This window comes from Scatophagus argus, chromosome 17 (genome assembly GCF_020382885.2).
Source record: "Scatophagus argus isolate fScaArg1 chromosome 17, fScaArg1.pri, whole genome shotgun sequence".
Classification (NCBI taxonomy): Eukaryota; Metazoa; Chordata; class Actinopteri; family Scatophagidae; genus Scatophagus; species Scatophagus argus.
Genome location: NC_058509.1, coordinates 12,772,869 through 12,794,312, shown reverse-complemented (window position 1 = coordinate 12,794,312; position 21,444 = coordinate 12,772,869). Strand labels below are relative to the sequence as shown.

At 38.6% G+C, this 21,444-nt stretch overlaps 2 protein-coding genes across 2 annotated transcripts; one reads left to right on the top strand and one right to left on the bottom strand.

The window, feature by feature from the left end:
• Positions 1–1,756: 1,756 nt before the first annotated feature.
• bet1 (Bet1 golgi vesicular membrane trafficking protein) lies at positions 1,757–4,569 on the top strand. The gene is made up of 4 exons (XM_046417768.1): positions 1,757–1,947; positions 2,169–2,275; positions 2,553–2,609; positions 3,092–4,569. Exons 1-4 carry the CDS (start codon positions 1,929–1,931, stop codon positions 3,245–3,247), a joined length of 339 nt encoding a protein of 112 aa, XP_046273724.1. The 5' UTR covers positions 1,757–1,928; the 3' UTR covers positions 3,248–4,569.
• On the bottom strand, positions 3,796–21,117 carry zgc:85777 (uncharacterized protein LOC405871 homolog). The gene is made up of 9 exons (XM_046417767.1): positions 20,879–21,117; positions 14,193–14,313; positions 9,394–9,523; positions 8,025–8,131; positions 7,451–7,618; positions 7,071–7,244; positions 6,487–6,648; positions 4,991–5,141; positions 3,796–4,371 (listed from the first exon to the last, which is right to left on the bottom strand). The coding sequence occupies exons 1-9, from the start codon at positions 21,077–21,079 to the stop codon at positions 4,281–4,283; spliced, it is 1,305 nt and encodes a 434-aa protein (XP_046273723.1). The 5' UTR covers positions 21,080–21,117; the 3' UTR covers positions 3,796–4,280.
• Between the last annotated feature and the right edge of the window lie 327 nt (positions 21,118–21,444).

Here is a 21,444-nt window from a genome sequence, read left to right as displayed (position 1 = left end):
AGGGATGGAAATAAGCTTGCCGCAACACAGCATGTGGTGTACACACAACTGCTATGGTATATGTGTGTATGTGCACATTAATGCCAAGGTGTGTGTGTTGATCATTGCACCAAGGGTGTTCTGGATCCACAGAGATTCAGTGAGGATTAAGACCCTTCTGCAGACTTTCAAATACCTTTCTCTTCTCTAAAGACCCATCTGAAAACCCAGTCCTCTCAGATCCATAGAGACTGAGATGCACACACAGTTCAATCAATATCCTCTGTTTCTCTGACACTCATGTCAAGGTCATGCATACAGCAAAGCCTTTTGGTGATACATAAAAAGATGAGTATTGGGGCATTAAAATGCATTATGGCAGATAAGAGTTTAAAGTTGTATTTATTTATAAGGTATTGGATTGGAATAAATTAACATCATTTTGAAATGAAAGCCATTTTAATATCTTATATCGTATTAGCTGTCTCTTGCAATATTGGCACAAGGGTAGGTGAGGGATGATGTATGAGGGGATAAGGAAAGCTAATCACTGCTAAACAGCACCTCTAGGATTTTGGAAATATTGAGAAACTGTTTTCTATCTGATAGACCACAGATGGATGTGTCAGTGAGCACCATTATTAAATCCACAGAGGATATTTGTCTCCATTTCACAGTGGTCACATTTCAAAGTGTTCAAAGGAAACAATCTGCTTGTGTCTAAAAGGAACATCATAGCAATTTTCTCCTTATAATAATGTGTTTCTCCCACCAAAGGGAAATTAACCCATTGATGTCTGTCGCTGGGATTTACTTTGTTTCAAAGATGAGTGTAAGAATACATGATTAACGCTTTTCATCTTAATTTCATGGCTCTGTCTTGATTATTAGATTTATTTTATGTGTGAATTGTGTATTGGACCATAAATAGTCTGCCTTAATTTGGTGATTTTTATGTTAAAGGGAGCAGCTGTCAAAAGCTTGAATAAGCACAGACAATCGATTGTGCATAACCTTGCACATTTAGACTACACATAAAAGAAAGGGATGACACCAAAATATAATTACATAATTCAGATTTAAATTTGAATATTCTCTCCTCAGGGCAGCACGGTGGTGCAGTGGTTAGCACTGTCGCCTCATAGCAAGAGGGTTCCAGGTTCGAATCCTGGTCTGGGCCCTTCTATGTGGAGTTTGCATGTTCTCCCTGTGCCTGCGTGGGTTTTCTCCGGGTACTCCGGCTTCCTCCCACAATACCAAAAACATGCACATTAGGTTGACTGGTTACTCTACAATGCCCCTAGGTGTGAGAGTGTGTGGTTGTGTGTGGTATAGAAAATGGATGGATAGATATTCTCTCCTCAATATGAAGAAATTGCATATTTATTTTATTGAAAACAAACAAACAAACATAGCGTAGTTCTTTTGCCTTTCCATCAGAAGTTCAGCAGCACAATAAATAAATAAATAAATAAACAGGACTCTTGTGACAACTTGCGAGATTGCTCCTATAACTCACAAAGTATAATAGTTCACCATGGCACTGAGCATTTTTAAAGTCATTAAATATATCTGTTGTTATTTCAGTGTTAGTTACATTTCTATTAAATAGATTTCCCCATAGGCATACATTACATACACTTAATTTAAACGAATATTTGTCATATAAATAATACTGAGTATAATTGTGGAAATAACGCACACCGTCCAAACAGTATTACTATCCGTGTTTTAAATGCTGCATATATTCATCGCTTTTTGTACATCTGGTTACATCAGGAAAGATTGGCCTCGTCGGCCACCGTATGATGTCGTGGCATTGCTAACGTACACAGACGTCCTACAGTTACTCCAGAACCGATAGCTGTAATTTCTAGCTTATTTGGTCTGACTTTGTGTTCTTGCAGGGTACGTGCACCACCGGACAGTGCTACCTGTAGTGATTCAAGATGAGGCGCGCCGGTCTGGGTAAGGCACAAATGTCCATCCTGATTTTTAAAATCTTTTTTAGCTTTCTTGCTAGTTAGCTAGCTAACGTTAGCTAATGTTGTTAACAAAATATCAATGAATGCTCGTTCTTGTGTATTTCATGCCCATTTTTTTATATAAACCCTTAGACTTAAACGTCACATTACGTGATTAAAATAGCCAACTAACGATGTATTAAATGTCTTTGTCGTTTAATGAAGGTGAAGGAGGCTCTGGGAATTATGTATCAAGTGGATATAGTGTGTATGAAGAGGAAAACGAACACCTACAGGAAGGACTGAGAGCTAAAGTCAGCGCTTTGAAAAGTGTGCGTAACTTTTAACTGAACTGATGAATTGAACTATTAATGAAATGTACTCGTTAAATGTTTCTGTTATTGAATGACGGTGTAGAAAAGTCTGCACACCAGCGTTGAGACGACATCTCTGTTGTATGTCTGTCCCCTTTGAAAATCGGTATGGTTGTTTTAAGAGTTTAATATGTAATTGAAAAAACTTTTTAGATCTAAAATATTGTAAACTGATTGTTTTATTGTGTCATACTCAAACGCGGAATACTCATATGTTAATTCATGATACTTACAGCTGTCTATCGATATTGGAACGGAAGTCAGACACCAGAATAAAATGCTGGATGAAATGGTGAGTTTCACTTTTTTTCTTCTTTTTCCTCTTCCTAACCCACTACCCCTTACAAGTAAAAGAAGAAGTAAAGAATAGTAAAAGGACTTATTATTTGTTCTGTTATTATTTAACAAATTACTTGTTTATTGATTCAGTCACATGTAAGCAGCATATTAATGCTGCAGCTGATAGAGAAGGTGCATCTTTTAACAGCTGTATTGTTTAATGGTTGAGCATAATTGTATTTTAGAGGCTGGTCAATGTATAAGTAAAATGATTACTGTGACAATTGAAATGTGGAGTAAAAGGTGCAGTAATTTCCTGTGAAATGTACTACAGTATTACTATCAAGTGCCTCAGGACTGAATTAAAGCACAGTAGCTGAATAAATATATTTGGTTACTTTCCACCACCATCAAATATAACATTTACTTGGATCTGTGTGTGTACCTGCTGCCCTGCCTGGACTTTAAACTTTTGATCCCTTTCTCCAACACTAGGACACAGACTTTGACTCAACAGGCGGCCTGCTTGGTGCCACCATCGGCAGAGTCAAGCAACTGTCCAGAGGCAGTCAGACAAAACTGTTGTGCTACATGCTGCTCTTCTGTTTTTTCGTCTTCTTCATCCTGTACTGGTTCATAAAGTTGAGGTGATAGGAGAAGGACCAAGTTGGACTTGGTCCCTTAACTCAACATCTTCCTTTCCAGTCTGTGCCATGCTGATGAATTTCACAACTAGACCAACATAATGTTGATGAGGAAAGGCAAGGTCTCAGTTTTACAGGTGCCCTTGTGTCTGAGAATTTCATGGAATGACCCTAAATTTGAGTCATGGAAAGTGATGCTATTTAATGAAGTCCCAACATATAAAACAGTGTCTGAGATGATGAATGACTGCGTGAAGTGGGACTCATGGTCATTTGAAGTAGACACTGCCAGCATATGTATGTGCTTGATATGTGGATCGAGAAGATGAGACATAGATGTAAAGACTGTAGGAAATACTACTGTGTGATATCACTTTAAGGCAGTAGTGCACGCGTTGTATGATAAACACTGATGAAATGGCAAACCTGTTGATGGAGCCCAAGTGATTAATTTAAAGAGTAATACCTGAAACTAATAACCTTGTCAATTGTTATGAAGAATGAATTGATTTTACAGCATTTGGCTTCCACATAAAAATGAATAGCAGTGTGTGCGTTATTGTTTCAACTTTGTTGTAAAAAATATTTTTAATGTAAATAAACAAATTTTATGCTGTAAACTGGCCATCACATGTGTGTGCTAGTGTTGAAAACATTATAAATGAACTGTTTTTTTAATGAATTTCTCAATGACACAAAGTTTTGCTGGATATTTATTTTCCACAACAGTAATTTTATGCATTATTTTGCTGTTCTAAAAAAATAGGTTTAGTCCTTATAGGATGATCAATGTTTAAACAACAAATTACATAATAAAATTCACATTTGTAAGGTCATGAAAAACAAGAAAAGAGGAGCTTCATGATTATGTGTGTTTAATCAGAATTTTCTTTCTGACTGCATACTGTATAATTAAAAGAATCATAGACAAAATGCAAAACAATCCAACTTCCTTGTATAAGTCTAGAGTTTAAACTCTGCACTTAGGTAATCTGTGTTGAACAACTTTGATTAGCACATTATCAGAGGTGTTGATGATGTCACTTCTTGGGCAGCATGTCCATGTACTTGGAGATGATTCCCAGCATGACCTCATCAGCCCCTCCACCGATCGACATTAACCTGGAATCCCTGTGGAGAAGACAACCGATACCAGCTGGAGTTTAGTTTCTGTTAACTTCTACTTAAACAAATTATTTCTTCTCTCAATGGAAGCAACATTGTACATCGTGTTACATTTTTTTTGCCCCATCAGTAGATGTCAGTACAGTGTAAAATAAGGGCTTACAGAATTTGAATACACTGAATAAACAAATGAGTCTTCAAGAATTACTTTGTCATATGCTGTGTTTCTGTAGAAGCCATCAATAAATTTGATTCCAATTGTGCAATTAAGGAAACGTGTTTAACATCCTTCTAAATACATTGACCTTGAGTTTTAGCAAGCTCCAACTGGTGAGGTCGCTGTTACCATAGAAACATTACACCTTCACAAAGGTGAACACAATTGGCTGCCAAATGTAACAGTAGTTGGCTAGCAACCTGTGGCAGTTCCTGGTGCTGCCATGTCTGGTTTTGCATTCAGAAATTATTATTGTTGTTACTACGATTACTGAACAGGAGAAGTAAACAAGGGTGAAAATAACTGAAAATCACGGTGCTATGTTGTTCATATAACAAACAAGAAAGTTGTTTTAAAACCAGATCTGAAAACATACTTGACTTGTGTCATTTCTCTGTCCAGTCTCACCTGTAAAATCTGCTGACCATCACATCACTGGTGAAGCCCATTCCTCCCCAAAACTGGAGACAGCTGTCACTGATTTCCCTGGCCAGGCGACCGCCCTTTAATTTGGCCATGGATGCTAGCTTGGTGACATCATTACCTTTAATGTACAATGCTGCAGGGAAAAGGAACAGGAACAAAGGTACAAAATTAGAGACATGGGAAGAATGAAAAGCCTCACTGGATAAAAAGGAATAATAAAGAATGTAGAAGGGAAACTGAAACAATAAACAAATGTGGTTCAGTTTCAGAGTCACCTGTGACTGACCCTGATTCATGTTTTTTCCCAAGGTTTTACAGTGTGTAAAGTGTGTGTGTGTGTGTGTGTGTGTGTGTGTGTATCTATCTGTGCCAAGCAGATGCAAAAGCTTTGATCTATTTCTGGGAAAGCAAATTATGCTTGAACTGTTACCAGCTAAATGAATTCATTCAAAGCTGCTAGCCAGCGGAGTGGTTATAAACACAACGAGAAAATCACAAGACACGCAGACACCTGCCAGACAGATGCTCCCATATATTCTGAACACTGCAATGTAAAGCACTTGTATTTTGGAAGAGCTGTGTACATGCCAGTGTTTCAGGTGGCCAAGCATGTGGGTTCTGAAGCTCTGCCAGTACACAAAAAACAGCAGGTTGGCAGAACGAGTTGACCATGAAGCAGAGAGTTTGAACAACTGCCCCCTCCTCTCTGCATATAAAAGTGCCTTTCAGCAAGACACTCAACCCCAAATTGCTTCATACCATCACTAATTTATTTTAGTTTTTTGAGAAGGAAACACAGAAACATTAACTAATAGAATCTCATGGGAAGACAGAAATGTTAACATGGTTCTTGAATGCCTGTGAAATACAGCTTAAAAATAAAATACCCCCTGAGTAAAACATAATTGAAACTAAAATATGCCTAAAACATGGAATGAAAATCAGGTTCAGGAAACTCATCCATTAAATTCTTCCTTGTGTTGCTTTGGCAATCCAGTAGAAAGCAGTTTTGATGCTAAAGCTGAAGCTAACAATTACTGTTCTGTCCAAAGCCACTGTTCACTGTTAAGTCATCACTATTATCTAGCCTGCTTTGCCCTCTTTGTCTTTTAACCCAATCTGCTGCATTTCACACAGAGAAACTTTCCACTCAAGGCCAGTTTGGCATTCACATCACTCTTCCAGAGCTGAGTCAATTGTGCCTTTTGTTACTGAATTTTATCTGTGTTAGCTGCACGCATTAATTTGTCATTATTTTACTAGTCCAGATCTAGATTTTAAGAGTATTTTGTGTATGCAATGTCTTGTGTATTTTACGAAGAAAACAAAGCTATATATATATTAAAAATAAATCTGATTTAGACAGACAAACCTGGGAGACACTGAGAGGGAAAAGTCTTTCAGATGTAGCCAACACTGCAAAGCTGACATTAATCTTTAATTTTATGATGTGATTTCTGTCTATAAAGTGACCCCACCTGTAGCACGGTAGAGGAGAGAACGGAGCAGCTCGACCTCCGTCTGCAGCTCAGCCAACCTGAAGTGAACTGCCTGGTGGTGGAGGACGGGCTGCTGGAAGATCTTCCTCTGCCGCGTGTACTGGATGGTTTCCTGTATGACATTATCCATCGTGGTGATGACTGGAGGCATTAAGATGGATAGAGATGTGACATTAATCCTACTGCTGTTTTCTAATTGGGCTTATGCAAGTTGTCACCTTTTTCTTTAATGGCAATAGTAATGATTTATGATGGCCAAAGTTCACACTGCGTGTTTACACTGTCTTAAATGGTTCTACCAAAGTTCTACCAAAGAAAATACTGGCTCACACTTGGCACTTAAAATGAAAAACTTTAGAGAGGATTAATGGCTTGAACTACGTGACCTGAACTCCCTAATTTTTAGAAACTAAAATGGAAATGATACAGTGATACCACAAACTGTACAGCTTACAGTGAAATCTGTAGCAGGGGGATGATATGTGGGAAAAACGCTGGTGAGATGACATCTAATGACTGAATGTGGCTGCGAGAGAGAAAAACATTAAGAAAGGCTAACTCACTATTGGCCACTGCCCAGAGCCTCTCTTCCTGGAACTGAAGCATCTGATAGGTGAAGCCCATGCCTTCCTGGCCGATGACGTTCTTGCATGACACACGAACATCGTCAAAGAAAACTTCAGCCGTGTCTGATGACCACATGCCGAGTTTATCAATCTTACGGGCAATGTGCACTCCTTCAGTGGAACACACAGGAAATAAACGTCATTATCTATCTTGCCAAAAACATGCTTATAATAACAAATTCTACTGCTACAATGGATTCAGAAATCCCGTAGAGAGGATGTTTTTGGGTTCAGGCCAATTATGTAGAAATACTGCAGTAAATCCCAGATGATGAATGTTAATTAAAACAGAAAATGATCCCCAAAATAACTCGTACCCGGCAGGTTCATGGGCAAACAGATGAGAGATTTGTTCTTGTGTGGAGGACCGTCACTGGTGTTGGCGAGGAGACACATCCAATCCGCCTGGGTACCGCTGGTGGTCCACATCTTTCCTCCATTGATAACATATTCATCCCCGTCCTTCACTGCCTTTGTCTTGATACCTGAATGGGCGTGTGGTGGAGTATGTGAATGGATGGAGAGGGAAGTGGGTTAAATTAAAAGTTTCGACGCATGAATAAACAAAGAAATACAACTTTGGCCCTTAAATTGAAACACTTTAATCAGAGGCTGATGTATTAGTCTAGATGTCAAACATAATAATCTTGACAAAAAGAAGCCAGAAAGCGGTGAAATCTGTCAGTGAACTTAAGCCAATATAAGTTGTGTTGCTTTCAACACGCCATTCTCTTCTCCTGAGAGAATATCTTTGCCAAATTGACTGTAAAACTGTTGCATGTCTGACTTCTCAATCATTTTTGCCACACCAGTAGATTAAAATTGGCCCTGCACGAACTAAAAGTGATATCAAATGAGAATAAATGACCAGACGATGATGAAGAGACGTACTTGAGACATCAGAACCTGCTCCCACTTCACTAACACCAAGACAGGCCACTTTGTCCCCCGTAATAGAGGGAACCAGAAACTCTGCCTTTAGCTTAGCTGAACCAAACCTGCAGACACAGACACCCAAATGCAAAGAAAACAGATTAGGAATTGCTATTTGACACAGTTGTTTGAATCCAAGACCATTGCTTATTGATTTCCTTTAAATATAGATGTTCAGTAACTTACTATATCAAAAAGTTCTGCAAAACTCATTAATTGTTCAGTGCAACTGTGGCACGACCGAGCAGTAGCTTGTGTTTTAAAACAACACTGTCATGTTTGAGGCGATTACTATTCCAGTGGGGCAGAGGAGAGAGACTTATCCCGAAGCTCCCCGTATGCCCCCCGTTTTTATTGCTGTTTTCCTCGTACTTAGAACTCATTGCAGGCCAGTGTAGATCCCCTAATTAAGCTCCAGAGACTCTGTCTATTTCACTCACTTCTGTCTTTTGTCACCAGCAGCTGTTTCATCACAGGAGGATATCACACAATAAGAGAAGACATGGATGAGACAAACAGTTACCAAATATATTAACACATATACCCTCTAGACGGTGTAACTTTGATAAGGGCCCATACAACTGACTGTATTTTCTAGAGTAACTATAATCCAAGAGTGTAGGGTTATCTGGTTAGAGTATTTGTACCAATGCAAAATGGATTTTAATGATGTGCAATCAGTGTATCTCACTATCTGTTAACCAGTGCAGCTGTTAAAATCATTGTCTATGATAGACTAATGAAAATACACCAAAACAAACACAAGCTAAGAAAAGATGAGAGGAAAAAAAAGAGACAAATGTTGAGTTGGGCCAAATAATGAAGAAAATGTTTGAAATAAATACACATCTACCATAGTTTGGCCATGGTTTTTTGTGAAAAACTCAAACATCAACACAACACACTATAATTAACTGCAGGGCAGGTTAAACAGGGCAACAGTTGTTGCCAAGGGTAGCAGTACAGGCAACCTTTTATCACCTCAAAATGAAATGCTTCCCTGCTGGACGAAAGTTTGGAAATGTACTCCAGCTCTGACAAAAGTGGCTCGAGTAGCGGCGTAAAAACAGAAAAACACAAAGCAGACACTGAATCACACACTAGCTGTTGTCCCTCTGATAAGATAAGGCAGCGTAGCCTCCCACGGACAAAACGTACATTCACACAGACGTGTCCCCAACTCAAACGGTTGGGAGTTGACTTCGAGGGAATAGTGAGACAACATTTGAGGTATGAAATACTAAGCTGCAAACATTCTGAGACAAAAATCAGCAGATTAATCAGACTGTTTCCTGCTTCGTGAACCTTAACGTTTGTAGGATTGTACCTGGCCAGTGCAGGAGTAGCCATGTCAGTCTGTACACCGATGGCCATGGGAATTCCTCCGCAGCGGATGTTACCCAGCTCCTCTGCCACTGCTATGCTGTAGCTGTAGTCAAGACCCAAGCCTCCATACTCTGCACAGAACAGAACACACAAGTACTGCTGACAGTTCACTGTACACTGGGTGGATGTGTACAGTGAACACATTACATACAGTGAATACAGTTTTTCCCTTATTTATGCACATTTGCTAACAGATGCAGACCTTCTTCCTGGCAAGAAAGACTGGCTTTTCAGTGTGAGATTGGATAAAAGTATGCCAGCACTACACTAATCACCTTAAACTAGCCTTGCATCCATTGTGCCTGCCTTCCTTCCCTCTTTCCTGTCAGCTCTGTAATAAAGTCACTGCCTTGCATGGTTCTGCACACACACATACACACAAATGACAGTGGTAGAGATACATAATCCGAACTGATCCGCTGGCACCAGAGCATGCACTCAAATTAATTACAGGATGTTATCATTAATTGTGCTATCTGTAATTACGCGTAAAAGGCACTGCAGGGAGACGTTGCACATAACGGTCACTGTCATCTCGGTGCTATCTCATCTCTTCTGCTTAGTATACCAAACTTGATTTCAATCTCTTAAAATGCCCATTTACTGAAAATGTCAAAAATGGATGTATATTTCCTCCATTCCAGCAATAGAGGCATTTACAAAGATCTTAGGTCCTTAATGGAGTTGAGCTGTGCATTGCTGTGTTTAAAACATCCCTTTCTTTTCTTCTTCATTTCACCATCAGCTGCAGCATTGTTGAATGAATAGCTTGGTTTTTATATTGATATACTTAATTCTGAAAAGCCAATTTTCTGTCTGCTACTGATAGAATTAGCTAGCTGAGGTATTTGCTTTCTCAAGTCGTTTGTTGTAAACATCCAAATCCTTTCAAAGTGAAACAATGTGAAAGTGAAGCAATATTTTTCAAAGAATAATTTTTCGCAGGAATAAAAACAAGACATCATCATCTCATGCTAGTCCACAAAATACAACCTGACAGTAACTCATCTAGGACACATGTCTTGATTATAATGTCATTAGCCAAGAGTAACAATTTATAACAATTTTCATTTATGAAACGTTCTGTGCAGTTTTCCCATGAGTAAATCCAGTATGGCAGCCACTGCACGACGGATGCTAGCAGTGACTGACAATAAAAAATCATCTTCAAATTTATCACATGGAGGCCTGCAACTCCGGCAAAGTATCACCTGTCAGACTAGGTGTCAAATAATGGAAAGCTCTGTCTGGCACACTGTCAGAGAGTGAGAGAGAGAGACAGGGATGAAAAGAAGGAGAGCAGAATAAAAGAGGGAGATATATAATGGGACAAGCAAACAGGGGAGTGGGGAGCCAAAAATAAGAGGAAACAGGTGCGCCTGTGCAGCGATAAGTCTCTGAGCACTGGAAACCCTGCGGTGGATAATGTGGATGAAGGAAGCACCGAGGTTTATCCCATTTAAAGCAAAACAGCAGGCCGTCTGCTAGAACAAGCAAGCAGAAGAAAAACAAACAAAATTCTGTCACAAATGTCAATCCTATGCACATATGGTTCTTCCGAACACCAGATGTTCCTCAGCGGTGGAGCTCCATATATCACACATGAAACATATTGAAGTTTTCTCTCTCTGCATTGTACGTGCACAGCAACATGAGCGAGCTGATGATTAAACCAAGACAACATAAGAAAAAGGGCCAAAATAAGCCACTGAGAGCCAAAAAAGCATACTTGCACTGTTATTTGAAACCCCAATGTAAGTATCCTCATTATCATGTGAAGGATAATAAATTCTTAAAAGCCAATGTGTAAGTAAAGTTTCTGAACAGAAAAGCTAGTCATTTATCAAGGTACAGCCCGGACACACGTCTCCAAAATGTCAGTCATCTAAGCATTGGTATCAAAAAATATTCAGTTGTAAAGGGAAAACTCTGCAGGCTGTCAGGTTCTGTATGTCAGGCAAGAGAAAAAGAGGCCAGTGCCATGGCATGAAGTGTGGATACCTCTCTGTCAGAGCTGAGGAAAACGGGCAGGGAGCCAAAGGACATCCCTGTCCCTGAACAAATGTGACTGCCTTGAGAAAACTTCCTGTTCTCATGTTTTGAAAGGTAATAATGCCTTTCCTTTTACTTTGAAAAACAGTGGAAAGAAAAGAGTCGAGTGAGTGAGCTGGGTGTTCTTGTCAGTGTATTAATGCAAGGGATATTCTGTATGGCACCAAAGATGTAAACAGAAGCATTAACTTTATTGCCAGTTCCGGACATCTGATGTTCAAAACTTTGTTCTAAATCTTTTGAGTACACTCCCAGTGCTCTCTCTTGCAATATTTTAAGTCATTGTTGCCCACAGAGGAGCACTAAGTCATTAAATGACTAGGAACAGGAATTAAACGTGGATCTTGATCATATTTTTGAGTTCAGTGGTTGGGCAAACTCTCTCTAGAGCAATGAAAATCAGGAAGAGATGGAGAACAACATGGAACACATTCACGGCCTGGTTTGAACCAGGAATGCTGTAGTTCAGGTCATCATTTTAACCCCCTTCCCACTGGATTAAGGGCCTGTAAAATTTGTTTATATTATGAATAGATGGCGATTTTTAATATTTTCTGAGAAAATAAAACCAGAACCATAGAATGATTAATCAGCCCATCATTCTACCTGATGAATCGTTTCTCCATAGAACGGACTCCTAAATCCCTATTCCCACGCCTGTAATCCAAACCTCTAAATCAATTAACCCAGGGCAGAATTCGTACAGTCTCCTTCATGAGTCAGCACTTCAATGAAAAGACACGTTTAGTTGCAGTTAATCCAGCTGCACATTTTCTTGAAGATATATAATACCATGGGAACTTTAGTTATTGCTAATTGTATAGCAAATACATAGCCAAATACAGCAACTGTATTCCTTTTTAATACAATAAAATTGTTTGCTAAAACGTGTAAGCACTTTTTAAAGAGGCTTTTACATTATAAGACTTGAATTAATGATATTATACTACATACTGCACAATATGAGATGAATCTAAATCGCATACTAAAACATGTCTGACAGCCATTTCCATATTACAAGGTTTAATTTTATCCAAATTATGTTACAAACAGTGTCTCTTAAGCAGGTTTCTTATGCTGTGCATGATAGCAGGTAATCCACCACCTGACAATACAGCGTCTCTCTGCCAACGCTCCTCTCTAATCCTGTCAACTAAAGCTTAAGGCTTGTATACTCTGCACATTTTAATTCTGTCACCGTCCCTCGTCTTTGACCTATAGACCTGTGGTGAAGTCATCTTCACAGAGCTCAATGTCTAACATTATTGTTCCCAGATTTGTTCTTTTCAGCATCAAATGTTACCACAGTGATGTTATACGGCGAGATGAAGACAAAGTTGAGAAGTGGTGAATTTATTAAGGGAAATTAATCCACAAATAGGGCATTAACTGTTACACTTAGGTCAGCTATGTTGTGGTCCTGTACTTTAGACAACTCGTCCTTCTCCCTCCTCGACGACACAGCTGGGTACACATCTGGAAATGAGATATGCTGTAGCAGACAGCTGTTGTGGGATGTTGTTGTGACATCGGCACCCGTCATCACAGTGGGAACATTTCTAAACCAGACCGACAATAATGTATGGCTTTCAAACAGGAAAAAAAGAAATGAATGGAAAGTGAATTCAGCTGTGAAATGGAGAGATGGTCAAACTGCATACTCAGTGAAGGATTCCTAAACGTCTGGTCTGCTGCAGGATGCATTTTGACCATCCAATCATTTAGTTCAGGCAAATTCTAACCACTGATTAAGCTGTGAGTGTGACTGTTATTTCTGTGTATTCTTGATTTAAAAACAGTATCTTTGAAAGAAACATTTACATTTCATTCAATTCACAGATATACTGCAGATTTATCATAGGAATTTTTTCATCGAGCAACAGAAATGGCACGTCCCGAAACATACATCACATAGACTATTTGTATGGACTGTCAACTAAAATTCTCAAAAATACAAATAGTAAAAGTAAAATCTGTGAAAGAAAATGCCCTCTTTCAGAGCCTCTTTTATGTAAGTGATACCTATTTTGCAAACTGTTAACTGTTTTTTATGCTTATTTACATTGAGGATTTAAAGCATCCAGGTCCACCACAGGTATTAGTCAGTCATTTCTAAAGATAGCTCTTATACTAACCTACTGATTTACCAATGTTATCGCTGTTTCCAACAGCAAATAAGGTGCGCTGAGTTGAACGACTTCATGTGATGTTCATTATTGTTTCCTACCAGGCTTATTATCTCCTTTGTGTTTTTTTTTCTTCTTCTTTTTTGTGTCGTTGAATCAAACAGACCTTTTTCCTATTTCTCAGCTCCAGATAATGCACAACCACCCACCCGATTAATTAAACTCTCATCATTTTTTAAAAGAAGCTGTCTTTGATTTAAAAAAAAAAACAAAAATCACTCACAATAAGGCAATCCTAAATTTGTCACGGCATCTGAAACCTATCCCAGCTTGAACTGCCAGTCAATTTCAGATCTAACAAAGCTACAAGCGGACAGAAAAACACCAACGTTCATAATTATGGGGCAATTTTGTGACAACCCCCACAACAACAGAACTGTAGAACCTAATCCTGGACAATCACAAGCTACTGCATCAGCCAGAAGTGTGCTCATGAAAGCGAATGGCATGCTTTTCGTGGTTTTCAAATACTAATCTCTCAGTGGTTAGTAAACACTCTTACCAACTGGTCTGTTGACTCCTAGAAAACCGGCACTGCCTAAGATCTTGAAGATTTTATGGGCTGGAAACTGCCCTTGTGCTTCCCACTCATCAACATGGGGGTTGATCTCCTGTTCGATGATCTGCAGCACAAAAACATCAAGGGGAAGATCTGTTTATGTGTATCCTTGTCATAGCTTTCACAAAATCAGTTTTTTTCCCTTGAGCATAACTGTGCATATGTTTGTATGTTTCTGTGCAAACCTTAATATGACTCTAACAACAAATGACAGCCTTTCTATTCTACCTCCTGTCTCATGACTAACAGCAAAATGATATATACACATTATGAATGGAAAAATAAACCACATATAATGATTGTCACACAACACATTGGTTTCCTGCTGTGCGGTGCACATCTCTTCTTAAGTCTATGTAATCTATCTCTTGCAGACAGCGAGATAAGGTATTACATATCAATGAATAGAAAGCAGGCTGGAAAAATGTAGCACCTGGTAAATACAATGACAGTACGGATGGCATGCTATTTCCTATATGGACATGTTATCTGATATGCTGATAACCAAGACTTGGCTTGTGACATATAATAAGACAAGCTGTGGCAAAAAACAATAGGGCTTAACTGCAATCTGTGTCATTTTTGAGCAGAAAATATATGCTTAAAAATAAGACGATAACGGGAATTCAGAGACAATACTGGTAACAAGAAGTAGCGCAGTTGTCCAATATGACTACACAGTGCAAATTACACTGAGGGTTTGGGGTTTTTGAGGGATGATACTGCTAATTTTCTGACGCTGTTGGTTGGCCAGTGCTGTGCTGATACTGGGCATCTTTGCATTCGACCGTTCGAATGCCAATATTTTAATGACACTGTGTTTCACCCATCATTTTAGTCCTGGCAGGGTGGAAACCTCTGAATTAACATTTAGAACAGCATGCGAAAATAAAGCTTGGTATTGAAACCCATACTAATGATATTCCATTTGGGTTAGCGGCCCATCCATCTATTCAGCCACAAAGCCTGGGATATACAACTGTGTAAAAATGAAGAATGACTATATTATATGTTTTAAGAGCGGGGAAAAAAAACATGTGCATTTGTGGTTAAGGAATAACTTTGATGATTTAGGAGGTGGAGGACGTCAAGTGGCTGACACAGTATCTGATCTTAATAACAGGCTTTTTATACATCTACTGTGCTAATTTCCACCTTAAGAAACATAATGAATTCATAAGGGAGAAAGAGAATTTTACATAATATTCTTCAGCAGTGAGAACAGCTTTTCTGTCTATTGAATTCAAACTCAAGCAGCATTGTGCTTTATCAGTGTACATCACTGGTGCCTGGTTTTGTGAGTCACGACCAAAAAGGGTCCACGTGGAGTGAAGAGCAGGCTACAATACGGCTGTGAAACAGACTTTGGAATGAGTGAACCTTGGTGCTGTGAGTCATTTGAAGTATCTGGAAGTGGTCAACAGCTGGAGAAGCACTTGACCAATCTATTGAGACGCTCAGACGGTCCTATTTTTGCAGGAACTCAAACTGCTTCAGACAGAATAGGTTGCACATTTAGTCTGTGGGTTACAGTTCATGGCAGTGGATTTTATTTTTTATTTACCGACAAGATCTTTTAACAATTCTACCTCGCACTGCAGACTTGGTCAGCAGGAAGCTTTAATGTGCAGGACGTCGACAACACTATTATGAGCTGTTCTTGTCAGGAAACTAACAAATTAAAAGATAAATCTTTATGTGCTATGATGTTCTTTGTCCATTTTTTGCTGAATGCTTTTCAATTTAAAATGCCCCTGCACTTGTCAGCCAAAATATTCTAAATAAATGTGACTGGTTTGCTGTTATTGACTTTAATCTATTAACATTTTTAATGGACCATGGTTTGAACAGAATCATGACAATCTGCAACACAAAAGTGCTTTTCTACTTTGTACAATATACTCTAAATGGTGGGTGAAGCCAATGAAGAGTAATGATTAAAACAAAAGAGGTATTTAGTAGAAATAGGAAACATCAAATGCAAGCCTCAGTCAATGAAAGGAGTCCAATGAGCCATGTGCAATAAATTGGACTGTGGAAAATAAATCCCATTTGATTATACTTACATGTAGCTTTGGTTAAATGTTTGAGAGTGAAAGCAGTGACTTAAACTGGGCCTGCGTTTTACCGTTCAAACTAAAAACAACAAAGTACTGAAGAAGAATTCACAGGTTTTTTTCCACAATTGCAAAAAGTGATGCACACTCATTTTCTGCTTCCAAAACACACAAACCCAAACCAGCCAACCTGCCAAGAAAAACGTACTGACCGAGAAACATCTGAATACAGGGAAGACAGTGGCATGGTTGGCATGTTTTTTCTCTTTAAAACAGAAAGCAGACATACTTTGAACAGATATATGGGGCACAAGCCTGGATCTGAATCAGTGAAACTAAGACTGACTTATACAACACCAAAAACAAGAATAAACAGTAAAAACAGGTATGTACTGGTCCCAGTAAACTCATCCATGTTCAAAGTACAAATCCCGAGGAGGGAAAGGGAGGGACGACTAGCTGCTGGAAAGGGAAACAGAAAGGTCATCAGGGAGTGACCCTCCATTTCTTCACAAAGGTTACTGTGTTGCATACCAGAACAATTTCACATCACCGAGCTGTCAAATAGTAAGACAGGGTCAAGAACATCACATTTGCCAGGTCATACAAAATGTCCAGGCTGTGTCTCTGTCTGTGATTTTCCCCTGGCATTCGACATATTTTGCAATACTAAAGAAAAAAGTGAGTTTCTTTGCCCAACCCAAACTGTTGTGTTAATGTGGGTTTACTATACCTATCTATATCATGACGTACCAAACGTTAGGGTAAGGAATCACAGGGTTATTGTATTTATGAATTTTTTTTTTTTTTTTGGGGGGGGGGGTTGTCCGTTTATATCTGTATATGATATTCTAAATGGTTGTATTATGTTTATATTTTAGCATATCTGGCAATGCTTTTGATTAAAAATGAAGTTCATTTCGATACATGTATTTTCAGGTAATTAATTTACTAGATTACAAATAGACATTCCCACATAGTTCTTGTAGGTATAAACAGCAACAAATTTGAACATGAAAAAACTGATTATATCATAATATAAATGAATTAATATCATGACAACAGCATGTACACCGTAATAAAAAACTATAGCTGCTATTTCTAGTAATAACTGCAGTATTACCAGTGGTGGAAACTAACTAATTAAATTTATTCAAGTAGTGTACAATTTTATGATAATTGTACTTGTAATTCTACTTTCTGCCACTTCATACTTGTCCACTGCGACAATTCAGTGGTAAATATTGTGCTTTTTATTTAATGACATTTATTTAACTAAATTTATTTTAATTTCATTTTAGTTACTAATTAGTTTCCAGATTCATATAAATACAAGATAAAATAGAATGAATAAATACATTATAATATTATTATATCAATAAGACTTAAATTATCCCCATGAGAGAATACACAACTATACAGTATATACATATAAAACATATATAAATAAAGATTTATCCTGCATTTACCTCTGCAAGATGATTTACAGATGTACACATAAATGCACCTATAATCATAATCCAGTAATAAACAGCAATATATAGTAATTATTGTGAAATAAAATGTTTTACATGTTTTTACAAATTTTACATGCAGTACTTACTTAATTGTAACAAAGTTAGTTTTTCACTGTGGTATAGGTGCTTTTACTTAAATTCATGAAGTCTGAGAACTTACAAATAAATTACAAAAAGGACCTTTCACATCATACAGCCTAAAACTAACAGAAAGCAGTAAACTACTATGCCTCAAAATCACTTTTGACGATATATTCTCATATTTACAATTTCTTTCACTTCTACTTTAAATGTAGCGACATCAAAAGACAACTAACTCTGAGAGTCAACAGATGCCGAAGAGGGCCCTGCTGATGTTCCCATTCTAGTGAATGACTGGTAATTTGTTGCGGAAAAGAAATGTTCTTCAGGCAAAGATAAAAAAGAGTATATTAAAAGCCTTTATTTACTTGATAAAAGAACACCAAGCAATTTTGCAGAACAAAAATATAAAAAGGTAATTTGTTACTGGCAGCACATAACTGGCCAGCAGTGTTGCTCAGAAACTGCCAACAATGGCCTTGCAGTGAGGCGGGAAATCCCAGTCTGAAACCAAGGAAGGCTGCACATGAGGAAGGAACCTCTTCCTAGAAGTGTTAGGAAAATCTGTTTTGGCTTCCTGTCCCCATTAATGACCTTCCAATCAACACACCCGCCTTGGACTGTTTAGTGGCTTGTACATGTGGGAGACTCTGGAAGTGACTAATTTCTTTTCATGAGAACTTGTGTGTCTCATCTACAAATGAGCACATGAATAGCACACATCATATAATACAGATAGCTGACAGGAGTCTGACATGGCCGTATGCTCTCCCCAGCCACTAATAGAAAATTTGTAGTGGAAACACTGGCGCTGTCTAGCGACGTCTGACCTTGAACAGCCACTAAAGGATTTCCTATAACCTCATTTGTATATCATCTAAAAACACACACTAACCTACAGTGAATTCTTTTAATAAACCATGCTGTCTCAAGTTCCCTTTCCTGTACTGCCAACATATTGTTCTGCATTTCCTTTTCACCCCTTCCCATTATTCCCAGTGCTAGTTTATTTTCAACCTCCTGGCATCCTTTTGAAGGTTTAGTCACACAAAATGCTTCTCTCCATTTACCGCAACATCTTTGCTCCCTGCCTTAAATTAGAGTCTTGTTGTTATTTTTGGAACCTCTGTCTCCAATGTCTGTCTAGCAATATATATCACAAAAATGAGTCAGGCTAATTACTAATGCTTGCTTCGATTTTTTTATTACCGTAATTTGCAGCTGCAGATATTTAGCTTATAAAACATTAGCTCTGCACGACAGAAATCGGCAACTGTAGCAGAACAATGTGAGTCAGTCTGAGTTTGAGTGGAACAATTTGGGAAAAAGAAACATATTTCTGAAAGAGGAATTAAATTGTTGAATGAAGCATTTGAATGAGTCTGAATGGTCTAGGGGCATTTAAGTTATGCTATGTCTGCTAATGTCCATAACCCTCACCTAAAGGTTATTTAGGCTGCCTTTGAAACATACCATTGCTCAAGCAAACAGCGAATAGTGGGTCAAAGGAAATAGTCCATACTGCCATATCTACAAGCCTTCTGAGACAAAGATAACAGACTCATTTCAGCACATTCAAATTAAATAACCATCACAATTTTTCGAACGCACACCAGAATATTTCAGGGTTTTGTCAAACAATATACTGAAAAATTGACATTTGAAATTATAATATGCACTGCCCAAAAGTGGGATTCACTTTCCACTATACCCACATCACACAATCTGCTTTCCTCGTGGACATTTCTGAATCTGCCTAAATCAATGGCAAGAGGAAGAATACCAGTTGTCAAGAGTACAAATGAAGATCTTTGGCTTTTAGATGAGGGAGATGCAACATTACAATTCAGATGCCAGTATTCCTTTGATACAAACAAACATTGCATCTGCTTTGGCTGAACTACGCTGGCTCATCCTACTGGCTTCATAGGCAGGTTCATCTGAATGCCATGTCCTCCTCAGCTGTCCAGCCACCATCAGTGTTTATCTAATCTCACTGCTCTTACCCTTAGGCTCCAATTAGCAAACCCCCCAGGTGTCAGAGACTTTTCCACATATTATGGGCACAGAGCTGTCTTAGCAAGGAAACAATAGTTTTAATATGAGCCTGGCTGTAAATTTGTGGTAAGAGTGCCGGGAAATCTACAGGATCATCACACACTCAATAGCATTTCTCTGAAGAGTGCAGCTAACATCAGAGATACGTGCAACCTGTGCTAGAAATAAATCATACATTTCTAACAGCATATTCAATCTAAAAAATAGATATTAAATGTGTTTTTGTTGCAGCATTGATTCAAATTTATAACGTGGACCCCTCCCTATATTTCTTTCATTATTATTTCAGCCTCTGAACATATTTTCCCATCCAGACCTGTCACACAATGAACCCTGGCATATAACACCAGATGTTATATATCTGAACTGACAAATGTAACCATCGCTTTCGATAATCCAAGTCCAACAACCAGACAAGCTGCTTAAATTGGCAGGACAAGGGCTGAGATGGATCAAGTGCGACGTGGGAGTGTAGGAAAACACTTCGAGCTAAAGGCTGTGTTTGCTATTGTAAACCAGCGTACAGCCTGTGTTCCTGGCGCTCTGCCTTGCTATCCTAATTCACCATGTTTCTCATAATCTAGAGCAGCAGAAAATAAATGTATGTATGTACAGTCATTTGAGGATGCAGAAACATGCATCAACACACATTTTATTTCGTATTTGTGAATACAGGACAGCAACTGTAGACAATAACATAGTTCAGCTGACGGGAACTTCAAGCTAGCATGCTGACCTCTCACCCACTTAGACTATTTAGCTTTCCGCTGCTTCTTACATTAAGCGAAACACTGTTGCTTTCTGACAACACACACGGGGATTAAAATGTCCAGCGGTCACCAGCCAAACAAAGCAATATCTCGCCTTGTTTTCATTGATACCGCCTTGCCACAAAGCTACAGTCCTTCCTGCATACCTTTCTGAGGGACTCCTTCAATGCAAAGTGCTCTTGTGTGTAGACTAAATGGTCATCCGTGGTCTCTGGGGTACTGGACGGGACTGGTTTAGATGACACCTTTTCAGAAAACGACCGGACACCGACAAATGAGGTGAATTTGTAGAAACCACAGCTGTTAAGGAGCAATTTTGCACGAAAAGTTCCTTCGCGCAGCGCCATCTCTGTTGACTTGCTTCTGTGCGCATGCGCGCCCGGTGACCTCAACTGTAACCTGCTCTGGGGAGCAGATCGAGTTTCTCCCAGGATAAAACATTGACCACAGTGGGAAATTAAAATGTTGGTAATGTTTGACTGGTTCCGTCGTTTGGGGAAAGACCACCATTAAACAAATCTTCTTCTATCTTTTCTCTATATACATTATATAGTTGTTTTCCCAAATCTTTATTATTACTATATTTTGTGAAAAACTGGATGGATTTACCTAGTCAGACCTGAAATGAACTAAATCTTTGAATGATTGAAAGGAAAATCACTGGGGAAAGTCCTGACACGTGCAATGTGTCACATAAAGGGTCCCAAATACG